General features: G+C 41.6%; 1 protein-coding gene across 7 annotated transcripts in view; it reads right to left on the bottom strand.

The window, feature by feature from the left end:
* ITPR2 (inositol 1,4,5-trisphosphate receptor type 2) overlaps nucleotides 1–13,425 on the bottom strand; it is a 138,157-nt gene that overhangs the window by 69,113 nt on the left and 55,619 nt on the right. For 4 of the 7 annotated variants that reach the window (XM_087934350.1, XM_087934352.1, XM_087934356.1 and 1 more), the window contains 8 exons: nucleotides 10,455–10,609; nucleotides 9,157–9,256; nucleotides 8,150–8,310; nucleotides 5,812–5,953; nucleotides 4,090–4,251; nucleotides 3,098–3,270; nucleotides 1,842–1,961; nucleotides 1,555–1,740 (listed from right to left, as the gene is read on the bottom strand). In XM_087934350.1, coding sequence (XP_087790476.1) covers nucleotides 1,555–1,740; nucleotides 1,842–1,961; nucleotides 3,098–3,270; nucleotides 4,090–4,251; nucleotides 5,812–5,953; nucleotides 8,150–8,310; nucleotides 9,157–9,256; nucleotides 10,455–10,609 — 1,199 coding nt within the window. The remainder of the gene's footprint in view (nucleotides 1–1,554; nucleotides 1,741–1,841; nucleotides 1,962–3,097; nucleotides 3,271–4,089; nucleotides 4,252–5,811; nucleotides 5,954–8,149; nucleotides 8,311–9,156; nucleotides 9,257–10,454; nucleotides 10,610–13,425) is intronic. The other 3 variants (XM_087934351.1, XM_087934357.1, XM_087934354.1) reach the window with 1 other exon arrangement.

Genomic DNA, 13,425 nt, shown 5'->3' with positions numbered 1-13,425 from the left:
GAGGGTGAAAAACGGGCCTCCCAGAAGTTTGGGAAGGCCAGAAATGGGCCCGTTTCCAGCTTCCAGAGAGCCTCCGGAGCCCAGGGAAGCCATTTTCACCCTCCCGGAGGCTCAAGGAAAGCCTCCAGAGCCCGGGGAGGGCAAAATCGCCCCCCCCCCACCATGGTGCAGGAGGCTGACTAGGCCACGCCCTCCATGGCCACGTCCATCCAGCCACTGGGCAGAGAATCCTTTGCTAAAACCTGGGTATAATATCAGAAAAATTAGATCAGAAAAGTATGCATTTAGTATTACATGTCTTAACAGCAGCGAGCACAATATCGGAAAAATGAAGAAACACCGTGAGATGAAGAGATAATGAAGAAGATGCTAACTAGACTGTGCAGAAATGGACAGATTGACCTTGAAAATTAAGTAGAAAGAAGACATAGGATGCTATCAAACAGGGAATCTATTTTACCAGTGGTTGCAAAAAAAGGGGTGGAGATGAAGAATATAACCAGAATGGTTAAACAAATTAAACACCCAGACATGATGTTTATTAAGCACTAAGAAATGTCATGAATAAAAAATCAATTTTAAAAAAAGTAAGAAAATAAAACTGTTATTTGCAACCTTAAAACACCATCGCTAAAGGAACAAGCTCACCTTAGTGTGAATAGGGCATGTTGACCAGAATCAATTTCTTCCTTTGTTGTTGTTGTTTATGGAGATTCTCAGTCATCCAGGCCCTGGTTATTGTTTCCAGTTGTTTTCAACTGGACTTTCTGGTTTTTCTTTGAAGACATTTCACTTCTCATCCAAGAAGCTTCTTCAGTTCTGAAGCTCAAGAGGCTTCTTGGACGAGAAGCGAAACGTCTTCAAGGAGAAACAAGGAAAGTCCAGTTGCCTCTTGAAAAAAACAGGACTTTGGAACTTCCTTTTTTTGTTGTTCAAACTATCATTTGGGTTATAAAAATCACATCCAGAACATCTGAATATCTGCACACACAATAAGCCCCCCATAACAAATTCCATAAATGTTTTTAAATTCTTTGGTTTAAGAATTGATAGTGCAGCCCAATTAAAGCTTACCGAGAAGTAAAACCCACCATGTTCAACGGCGGGAGTTGAATACAAGCCTGTATATAAACTCCAACCTTTTTTTGGTCTGAAATGGTATATAGGGCTTCCTGTCTGAGCAGGGGGTTGGCCTAGAAGATCTCCAAAGTCCCTTCTAACTCTGCTATTCTATTCTATTCTATTCTATTCTATTCTATTCTATTCTATTCTATTCTATTCCCATTCTATTCTTATTCTATTTCCTATTCTGTTCTATTTCTACTCCAGTCTACTCTACTCTACTCTATTCTTCATTCAAATTCTATTCTATTCTATTCTATTCTATTCTATTCTATTCTATTCTATTCTATTCTATTCTATTCTATTCTATTCTATTCTATTCTATTCTATTCTATTCTATTCTGAAAGCCTTGGATTATCAGTAAAGCTAAAGAACAAGGAATTGAGGTTTAGAATTGCATGCAGTTTTGTTTTCCCTTCGAGAAAAATTACCTGTAGTAGGTCAGGACCTCCAAATCAGTTTTGGTGCCCTCCTTCGCTTCCTGAGCAAGATGGCGGATGGCCTTCCCATGGGGCTCCTTATTACTGTCTATCCAGTACAGCCACACCTCTTCTTCTTCCATATCGTCCGAAAGGGAGGAGCAATTCAAGGGGTTGTCCATTTGCATGGAAACCAACCTTTAAAACAACAGACACGATCGCTTACCAGGGCTCGACATGAAGATGGGGCTTAGGAAAAGCGACAGGGAACCATTACAAGTAGATCTCAGTGGGCTTACTTGGTCTGAATGAGGATGTCGGCATTTCCGGGACTCAGCATGTATTTACAAATGAGTTCCTGAGTGACTGGAATGGCAGCCGTGTTGGAAACACACAGGTCGGAGAGATAATCCAAGAACCTTGACAAGGGGCAGAAATAGAAAGAAGAGATGTTTCAAACTGTGCAAATTAAAAGAAATGTATACAAATACCACTAGGATCGATTCATCCATCCATAAAAGGAGATACCATAGATAGAAGATAGATAGATAGATAGATAGATAGATAGATAGATAGATAGATAGATAGATAGATAGACAGACAGACAGACAGACACTGATGAGAGTGACAAAGGTAGAGGTGGACATGTAGAGATGGACAACTAGAGAGTTATAGATGATAGAAATATAGATGATAGAGACAGACAGACAGCCTGATAGATATGAGAGAGAGAGGGGGAGGGAGGGAGAGAGAGAGAGAGAGAGGTGGGTGGGTGAGTGAGTGGATGGAAGGATGGGTAGGAAGGCAGATAGATATAGATACTGATAAGAGAGACAAAGATGATCAAGAAATACAAATATAGAGAATAGAGAAATAGAGAAAAATAAATGATAGAGACAGACAGACAGATAGACAGAAATGGATAAGATAGATATAGATGTAGTAGCTAAGATAGATAGATAGATAGATAGATAGATAGATAGATAGATAGATAGATAGATAGATAGATAGATAATGGATGGATGCAGGGATGGATGCAGGGATGGATGCAGGGATGGGATTCCACCAGTTCGGACAGGTTCGGGTGAACCAGATGTTAAATTTACACCTGGTTTGCCAAATCGGTATTTGAACTGACCGGCTGGCCCTACCCACTCCACCCTGCCCCTCTCCAGAGTCTCCACGCGGCCCATTTTTGATGCAGATAAGAGCAGGGTCTGCGCGGAAGCTCTGGGAGGGCAAAAAACAGGCTGAGCCGGAAGTTCTAGAAGTCCAGAAATGGGCCTGTTTCCGGCTTCCAGAAAAATAGCTGAACAGGAAGTTCTGGTAGGCCACACCCACCATGGCCATGCCCAGCCAACAGCCGGGCAGCAAAACGGTTGCTGGGATTTTTGAATCCCACCCCTGGATAGATGAGAGAGGTATAGAAATACGGTGAGAGAAATGTCAGTTTTATAAAATCAGGAGCTGCTCTTGATGTTACCACAATTTTATAGCAAATATTCACCGCTAAAAAGATAAACAAATGACATGAATTATGTGAGCTGCTTCAAACCTTGGCTCTCGATTCCTCCTGAGTAAACTCACAAAGGTCTCAATTTCTTTAGCTGTGATATGTTTCTCCAGCAGCTTCCTGTTGTTGTGCAACAAAGCTGTGATTGTATCTTCTGCCAAGATATCATAGCCAATTTGGGACTGCATGATGCAGAAATTGGTAGCAATGTATTCCTGGAAGAAAATCCCAGAATGATCTGTTAAATAGTTTGGAAACGGGAACACTCCATATCACTTCCCCAAGTTCCAGATTTATTCCATATTATTTCCCCTCTTTGGTGCTCACCAAGCTCAGCACCAAGGAGTCACCAGAAAGAAAAAAACAGATAAGCATGGATTAACCCCAGACAAACAATCCAGCAGAAAACAGTATCCTAATCAAGGTACTACCAAGCAGGAAACCACTCTCCCACCAACATTGCCAGGCAAGCAAATGTATATATAAAGGGATCAAACCCTACACTCCTTTGTAGATGATGTTACCAAGTTAGGACATCAAATGTCTGCAAAAACCCCCCACCAAACTCAGAGAGCACCAAGGACTCCACAGTCCTCCTTCTCTTCCTCTTTGCAAATCCCAACTCCTTCTAGCACTGATTATCTTATCTAGTTCAGCCATGAAATATCTGCATGAAAATCAGCAAGCTCAGAGAGCACCAAGGACCCCACAATCTTCTTCCTCTTCCTTCTCCTCCTCCTCCTCCTCCACTTCCTCTCTGCAAATCCCACCCCCTTCTAGCACTGATGACTTTACCTAGTTGGATCATGAAACATCTGCATAAAACCCACCAAGCTTGGAGAGCACCAAGGACCCCACAATCCTCCTCTTCCTCCTCATCTCCACAAACCCCACCCCCTTCTAGCACTGACGATCTTACCTAGTTGGGTCTTGAAACATCTCCAAGAAAACCACCAAGCTCAGAGAGCACCAAGGACACCACAGTTCAACCCTGAGCTACAAAACCTGTACTCTATTGGTAGGAAAAGACCAACCTGGTTTTTTCGATAGTCCTGTTGAGAATGACGGAGGATTCTGTAGCAAAGTCTAAGCATGTATTTGTAGGGGGCGTATCTCTGGTCTCCCAAGTCCTCCAATCTCAACATGGCTCCCTCACCAGCCTTCTCTTTAAATGGGGTTTTCAATATTCCAAAAATCTGTGTCCAAACCCAGAGACAGACAGACATAAGAACACCAAGTTACATAGCTGGGAAAAGCTGACAAAGGATCTTCTCGTAAGCCTTCACAAGCGAACGAAAAGGCCTATCTTTTCCACCCCTGCCAAACAGGCAGTCTTCAAGTTATAGCCATAATTGAGATCATTAAATCGTGATGATTACAAGCTGTGACGATCATAAGGCAGGTCACCCTGGACCTGATTTTATGACCTTCTTTTGCAGCAGGCATGAAGGAAAAATGTAGAGAGAAGGTTGGGTGAAAATGGGAAGCAAATGCTGGCTTGGGGTAAAAACATCATAAACAACAATCGCGTGACCACACAGTCATAAATGTGGGTTAGTTGCTGGATGCCCAAAATGTAGTCATGTGAATGCAGGGAAGGGGCTGTTGGAACTAACAGTTGTGGCCCACCAGCAGAGTTGGTGGCAGACTCAGACAGTGAGGAGGTTAGGAAGCAACATGGGCCAGTCCTGGAATCTGGGGAAGGCTCAACGTCAACTCATAAAACATTTATATGTCTGTTTTATAGTTGTCAACAAAAAGGGAGGGGGGGAAAGGGGTTTGAATTATGATAAACCCAGATGGGTGGGGGAAAACCAAGGTCAAGGGTGACAGTGAATTATGTGTCTCAGAGTCGGCTACACCCAGGTAGTGCCGACATGTTAACTCCCAATAAATCCTGTTTAGTGTTGGAATTTGGCTCAAGACTCATGATTTAATTGGGATAACTGCTGGAATCCTGACTTTCTGATGAATGCTCTGTTTCAGAGGGAGAGATGGGGCCAGGGCCATTCGACAGTTATCAGCTGCCTTTGGAGTCAGAGATCAGTGGGGAAGAAGAACAGCTGAAGCCTGTTCCCAGTGTGTGCATGCACAGAGCTGCCAGGAGAAGAGAACAGCTAAGGAACAAGGGTTGACTCAGGAGTAAGAATACAAGTGGACAGTGAATGGCCCCTCCCATAGGAATCAAAAAGGAGCAAAAGGGGGATGGGGTTTTGCAGGAGACAATTAGTTTGTTTAATTAGTGTGAAGATTCGTGTATCTAAGTTCGTGACTCACAGAGACTCGTTGGCAAGTATTTCCTTGTACAGCGTCGCACTTGGAAGCTATCGGCCTGGCAACTCTCCAAGCCTGATAAAGGTCTGTGGCTGCAATTCACCCTTGAAAGTCTGTTTGCCAGGACTTTGTTGGATGTGGATGATAGGAATTCACATTAGCCTAAATAAAAAGGGGTTTTGTGGGGACGAGGAGTCTGCTTTGTGATTTTGTGAAGCGTAGGTCAGAACAAAAACCAGGAGAAATCAAAACAAGAGCAACCTCTTTTATGTGGCTAGTTTCATTTCCTCAAACAATTTTCTCCAGTCTAGAACCTGCTTGATATCCTGATACGATATTCAGAATTTCTAAATTCACATCAGAATAGGTAGCAGATTTCTTTAAAATGCCATCACTGTCGTATTGTGGGCACCAACAAGGAAAGGATTATATGGCATCTCTCCTCTTTGTTTTAGAGAGTGCATTTGTCACCATCCACCTACCTGTTCCAATATATTTTGTTCCCTCATTAATTTCTGCCTCTCTCGGTTGGGTCTAATCACCACCACATCCAAAACCTCTTGTCCGTTGTTGTGTACGTCGGCCACGAAGAAAATGAGGTCTTCCAGGAGCTTAGTGACAAACCTAAGATGAAACAAGGATGGGACACTGAACAACAATGAATAATAACACAATTATCACCTGCTAGGTTAGCTAAAATGTTTAAAAATATGCCTAGCAAATATAACCAAAAAATGGGCACTTTTTATCATATGTGGTGGAGTTGCAAAAAAAAAAAATTGGGCAAAGAAACATAGGAGATGAGAAATATAATAAGGAAATAGGTAGATTTTAAACCTGAATTGTTTTTATTAGGTATAATGTCAGAAAGAAATTGTTAAGAAAAGTATGTTCTTAATATTGTATCTCAGAGAACAGCAGTGATGATTATATTCATACAATACTGGAAAAATGAAGATATACTGAGAGATGAAGAGATAGTCAGGAAGACACTAGATTGTGCAGAAATGGATAGATTGACATTGAAAATTAAACAGAAAAAAGATGTAGGATATTATCAAACATGGAATCTATTTTACCGATGGTTGGAAAAAAAGGGGTGGAGATTAAGAATGTAAATTTGTATTAAGCAAATTAAATATCCAAACAACACGATGTTTATTATTAAGGACTAAGAAATATATTTAATATAAAATCATTTTTTTAAAAAAATAACAATAACAGAATAACAGAGTTGGAAGGGACCTTGTAGGTCGTCTAGTCCAACCCCCTCCACCCAAGCAGAAGACCCTGCCTACACCATTTCTGACAGATGGCAATCTAATGTCTTCTTGGAAGTCTCAAGTGATGAAGCTCCCACAACTTCCGAGGGCAACTTCTGTTCCATTGGTTGATTAATCTCACTGTCAGAAAGTTTCTCCTTATTTCCAGGTTGAATTTCTTCTTGGTCAGTTTCCATCCATTGCTTCTTGTCCTGCTTTCAGGTACTTTGTAGAATAGTGGGAGCTCCACTCTGAACATCTCTATCTCCCTGAAGATCCTCCAAGATTAAAAGAACAGGTTTCCAAGCAAAAGACATCTTCTTTGTTTAATATGGAGAGGAGAGCTCTTGTTGTGGTCCACCAGCAGCCTGTGCAGACAGCAACAGAATTGGACAGTGGGGAAGAACAGGGAGCAGTCCGGGAGTCTGGGGAGGATGCGGATGGTCCTGTGTCCAATGTAGAGATGGGGACAGGACCATCTGGGAATGGGCTGCTGACTCTGGAGCCTCCAGAATCTGACAGCAGCAAGGCAGAGGAACGGTTCCCAGTGCGCATGTGCACAGAGCTGCCAGAAGGCAAGAACAGCTAAGACAAAAGGGGCGATTCAGGAGTAAGACTTGGAGATGATTGGCCCTCCCATAAGGTATAAAGGAAGTGCAAAGGTAGGAAAACCTTTGCAGGAAGCAATGTCATTCACTCCAATCGGTTTGGAATCTGAAAGCTCTGTGGTGAATTTGTTCTCTGGTTTTGAGAGACTAATTGGGACTTTAGTCATTGGCAGCACTTCAAGTCAGATAAGGTGCGTTCTTATCAGATGTCTTTCGAAGAACTTTGGTAGATGTTCCTGGGACTAATTATAACCAGTTAAGACTCATCCTGGGCTGTGAATGATGATAATTCACAGCCAATGAACTAAAATAAAAGGGTTTTGGATTTCATGTATGTTTGTTGGTGTCTTAGGAAGTCTTGACCAGAACAGTTCTCCATGCATGGTGGCCAAGACTCAAAAGGCACTTTTTTCAGAAGGGGAAAGAATACAGAATAGAATACAGAATAACAGAGTTAGAAGGGACCTTGTAGGACATCTAATCCAACTTCCAATCTCTTCTTAAAAGCCTCCAGTGATGAAGCTCCCACAACTTCTGAAGGCAACTTCTGTTCCATGGATTCATTGTTCTCACTGTCAGGAAAATCTCTCCTTATTTCTAGGTTGCATCTCTCCTTGATCAGCATCCATCCACTGTTCCTTGTCTGGCCTTCAGGTAATATTCACTTCCACACAAGTTCCACCTGCCTTAAATTCCACATATTCAAATGATGGGAAGTCTTAACATAGTTGATTATTGCAAAACATCCGGATTCAGCTCTGAAGTCTTTCTCACTTCCAAATCATACTTAGCTTCCTAACCCAGATTAAAGCTGGCCAGATATTGCCACCTGCTGTGGTGACACAGGCCTGTTATTCTAAAAGAAAAAAAAATTACAATTTTTGCCTGACAATACAATTGTATTCTGACAGGAAACCCCAAACCAAAAAAAGGCAAGAAAGACCACTAACCTCCTTTCATTTTGAGTTACCGAACCGTTCTCCAAATTTTTGACTATTGATGCTAAAACCTTGTTGGCATCATTTGCAAAATCCAAGTCTCTGACCTCCGACAAAGGAACAGACACAATGGCAAAAGCTTCTTTGTCTTCCTTCGTCTGACAGGTTCCAATCTAGGGATTGAAGGGGGTAGGGGGAGCAATGAATCAATCCGATAAATAAATACAGTAAACAACAAACATTTAAATATAACATCTCTCATCTCTCAATCTTCTATCTTTCTCTCTATCAACTCTTTAATCTATCTTCTATCTATCTCTTATCTATCATCTATACATAAGTGGATAAGTATCCATCCATCCGTCTGTCTGTCCGTCCATCCATCCATCCATTCATCTTTCTATCATACGTCTATCTAATTTATCTATCACCTATCTTCTATCTATCTATCTATCTATCTATCTATCTATCTATCTATCTCATTCACATCTAATTTATCTATCATCTATTTATTGTACATTATCTAGTTTATCATTTATCTGTCATCAATTTATATATCTATCTCTTTTTATCTATCATCTATTTATCATCTAATTATTTATCATTGATCTTTCTATCCATCCATCCATCCGCCTATCTAATCATCCACCCACCTACTCATCCACCCACCCACCCACCCATCCATACATCCATCTATCATCTATCTATCTACTGTACATCTATCTAATTTATCCATTATCTATCTTCTATTTATCATCTATCTATCTTTCTATCTATTTATCATCTATTTATCACCTACTTATTTATCATCTATCTATCCCCCCTCCATCCCTCTATCTATCTATCTATCTATCTATCTATCTATCTATCTATCCATCCTTCCCTCCCTCCCTCCCTCCCTCTATCCATCTATCTATCTATCCTAACATCTTTTGTATTTCTTATCCACCTGTGTCCTTCAGAAGATTGGAAAAGTCATTTATGTAGACAAAGTCCAATTTCACCAACTTCCTGTTTACCTTTAACATTACCGGCCTTTCTTCATCTTTGTCGATTGGGATGCTAGTGCTGGTCACCCAAGTGTTGGTGCAAAGATGCCTCAGCCGAACATATGAATTCCTAAATAGAAACCAGAGGAATCAGGAAATGAACTTTAAACCACCGGAGCAGATCCTAGATTCTCTACTCAACTTTGAAGGAATTGACGGGGATTGCTGTGGAAACTCATTCAATTAGATTGTCTCCGGAGAGGAATAGCAGGATACAGAAATATAAAATGATACCCACACAAATGTGTCCATTGATATCAAAGAGTAATTGATTTTTTTTCCGATTCAATGAATTAACAAAATCACAACTTAGACCAGAATTAAATGTTCTCATGCATAAAAGAAGGATGTACAAGATGAGATCTCGGCACCATAAAGTTTCTCCAAAAGTTATGAGTGAATTATAATTAAGTTGTCTTCAAGTTATGATCAAGTCCTGGTGATTGTACAGAAACCTGCATGTAGGTTTTCGGATTCACATAAAGTGATTTTTCTTTCTTTCTTTTTTCTGTCTTCCCTTCCTTCCTTCCTTCCTTCCTTCCTTCCTTCCTTCCTTCCTTCCTTCCTTCCTTCCTCTTTCTTTCCTTTTTCTTTTTTCCTTCCTTCCTCTTTCCTTCTTTCTGTCTTCCATTCCTTCCTTCCTTTTCTTTCTTTCCTTCCTTCCTTCTTCTATTTATTTCCTTTTCTTTCCTTCCTTCCTTTCTCTCTCTCTCTCCCTCTCTCTCTTCCTTTCTAGATGGATGTTCTACTTCTCATTCTAGTCTAAGGTTGGGGTTTTCTACAATTCCAACCCAACCACTTTCAAGATCTGATGCTCCTTAGCTTTCCCAGATATGGCTAAAATAATCTTCTACTTGAGGTCAGCTCCTGGTGACCTCATGGACATATCCATATTTTTTTTTCTTGATTATTATACGGAAATGGCTTGATTGCCTTCTTCTGGAATGGGTTTTTGGCTTTCCATTCCAGCCTACCATTTGGGGTCTTCCTGGGGTCTCCTATGCCAGAGACCCCAGCAACTAGATCCACCACTAACTAGACCCACCAAGGAGAAAATGTGTAGGTATCTTGTAGACAAGTTGCACCTCTCCAACCTACAATGCCAAAGGGGCATCTAGGAATAACCCAAAGTCTTGGCTTCAACCCAAGATGACTTCTTGACTTTCAGATGGAATCTCTGTTTGGAAGAACCTGAGATTAAGAGATGGACAGGTAGAAAGATGGAAATACACCCCAATATACATTTGATTTCTGTTTCCCAATAGTACCTTGGAACCAGACAGTCAGCCCGTTGCAAGGTGGTCGCGTCCAGTTCAAAAAGAGAGGCGATGTCATTTCCATGAGGTACAGAGACGAGGGTGTACATAATCTTCTCTCCTGCCTGTCGTTTCTTCTTCAAAGTTAGAAGATCGTTGTCTTTCTGCTGAGGTGGAAGAGGAGTATCACTTGGTTTGTCTAGGAGCTGGCTGTCTATAGAGATTCGCCGTCATCCAGGCAGGGGTGGGTTTCCAAATTTTTCCCTACTGGTTTTATGTGCACACACACTTCACGCGCACATGCAGTGCTCAAATACTGACCTCTGTCAAGGCTGGTGAGCTGCCTGGAGTGTTTTGAAGCTCAGCTGGGGCACTGAAATAGCGCAAATCAACTGAGCTTCATGTGTGCATGTGGCACAAATATGAGAGCTCTGTCAACCTGGTGAGCTGCCTGGAGTGTTTTGAAGCTCAGCTGAGGCACAAAAATAGCACAAATCAACTGAGCTTCATGTGTGCATGTGGCACAAATACGAGAGCTCTGTCAACCTGGTGAGCTGCCCAGAGTGTTTTGAAGCTCAGCTGAGACGCGGTAATCTGCTCTGCCATGCAAATTAGCTGAGGTAAAAAGCAAGGAAATATAGGACAGGTAACAGCAGGGGTGGGTGGGCGGAGCCAGCCAGAGATGATATTTGCTGGTTCTCCAAACCAGTCAAAATTTTCACTACCAGTATGCCACAACCAGTCCAAACTGGCTGAATACCACCTCTGCATCCAGGTCATAATTGTCCCCTTTTTCAGGAGGTAACTGGACTTTCTTTTTTTTTCTTTCTAAAGAAGTTTTGCTTCTCATCCAAGAAGCTGCTTCAGCTCTGACAATCTATCATTCCCCACTATCCTGTCAGAGCTGAAGAAGCTTCTTGGATGAGACGTGAAAGGTCTTCAAAAAAGAAAAACAAGGAAGTCCAGTTGGCTCCTGGAAAAAAAAGCACCTTTGGAACTTCTCACTATTCTATTTTGAGGAGGATCTCACAGGGGAATGTTTCTTTCTTTTTGGCCTCCTCCACTGCAGAAACTCCAGAGTTTCTCAACGTTGGCAACTTGGAGGTGTGTGTGGACATCAACTTCCAGAATTCTCCAGGTTGCTTTGCAACCTGAAAGTGGGTCATGTGTTTGAGGGCTCTGGAAGCCAGCAGATTAGAATCATAGATGCTCTCTCACTTTCCAATAGTCTTTCCCCATGGGAAATGGCACATAATCTGGGAAATGCTGGGAATGCTGGGAAATGGCACATAATCCTCCTGTCAACTCATAAAGCATTCCTATGCCCGTTTTCAAGTTGCCATAAGCAGGAGAGGGGGAAATGTGAAGGAGCAGTATGGCAAATAAAACTAGAAGTACATTCCACACTTATCTTACAAAGATTGTAGCCTAAGCTACCGGATCTTCTGAGCACAAAAAATCCTTCACTGGAGAATGTGATTGATGACACCCAGCCCATGAATGTGCTTCACTGGAGAATCTGATTTATGACACTCCCAGGGGTGAGGAGAGAAACAAGGTCACAGGTGACCATAAATTATGTGTGGCAGAGTTGGCTTCATAGGGGTCAATGACAACATGTTGCTCCTAATAAATCTTTTGGATTCTTTTGAAGCTGGGCTCAAGGCCCATGATTTAATTAGGGCAATCACCGGAAACCTGGCACCTCTTTTGTGATTGTGTCTTTTTCGAGTTAATACTTTTTGTTAGTTTATCGAAGTATAAAATAGAAAGAAAGAAAAAAACACATGGAAAAGTAAGAGAGAGGAAGGGGAAAAGAGGGAGGGGTAGTGTAATAGGAGGTGGGGAGGAAAAAGGCACCAATTTCTGACTCTCTTTGGCACAAAGGTAGCAACATTACAACTACAACTTTTTGCTTTTATACAACAGTATGTACAAGCCATTTCTTTAACAATAAGCCTGTGTAGTTCACGTAAACAAAATTTAAGCTTCATTTTTATTTATTTTTCTCATTGCAAACGCAAAATCCGAAAGCAATTTCAAACTAGAGACAAAATTAAATATAATGTCTTATGTTTGGTCATGATATCTAGGATTGTGTCTTACAATTTATGATCTATGACTTGTCCCTTTGTTGCTTGTATGTACACTGAGAGCTTCTGCACCAGAGACAAATTCCTTGTGTGACCAATCACATTTGGCCAATAAAGAATACAGTAGCCTTCAACTTACCACAGTTCGTTTAGTGACTGTTTGAAGTTACAATGGCACTGAAAAAGAACCGTTTTTCACACTTATGACCGTTGCAACATCCCTACGGTCAAAATTCATAAGCTAGGCAACTGCATCACAATTATGACGGTCGCAGTGGCCCGGGGTTACATGATCGATCCCCTTTTGCAACCTTCTGACAAGCTAAGTCAATGGGGAATCCAGATTCACTTAAGACCGGTACTACTAACCGTGATTCACTTAAGAATGGTGGAAATAAAAGGTCCTAAAATGAAGCACAACTCAACTGTCTCACTTCACCAGGTAAATTTTGGGCTCCATTCGTGATCGTAAGTCGAGGACCATCTGCAATTGTCCTCCTGGCTCTTGAACTTTACATGACAGACCTTTCCCAATGCTGACTCGTGCATGAGTCATCATCGCCTTTTCAGTGAGTCATTTGTTGTATGGAGCAGAAAGAACAGGTTCGAAAGAGGATTGAGGGGAGGAGAAGGGAGGAGAAGAGGACAAGAGAGAAGAACATTGTGTCTTCAGAAGCTATTTGGACGCTTCTTGCCTTGATCCCGACCTGAGGAGAACCACCAAAATAAGAAACCAGTGGAATAAATCTCTCCATGTCCAGATGCTACATGAGTTGATTTAATTCCTGCTCAATTGCAGGCATGTTCCTCCAGAGAAGCAGGCCAACAACCGAAAACACTAAAGTTGGTTTTTTATTCATCTCTCTTTCTTGCCTTCTGTAACCAAGCCG

Source organism: Pseudonaja textilis, chromosome 5, assembly GCF_049901715.1.
Source record: "Pseudonaja textilis isolate UNSWEBS1 chromosome 5, rPseTex1.2, whole genome shotgun sequence".
In the NCBI taxonomy this organism is placed as follows: Eukaryota; Metazoa; Chordata; class Lepidosauria; order Squamata; family Elapidae; genus Pseudonaja; species Pseudonaja textilis.
Note: the sequence above shows the minus strand (reverse complement) of the source record. Positions and strands in the feature narration are given on the sequence as shown.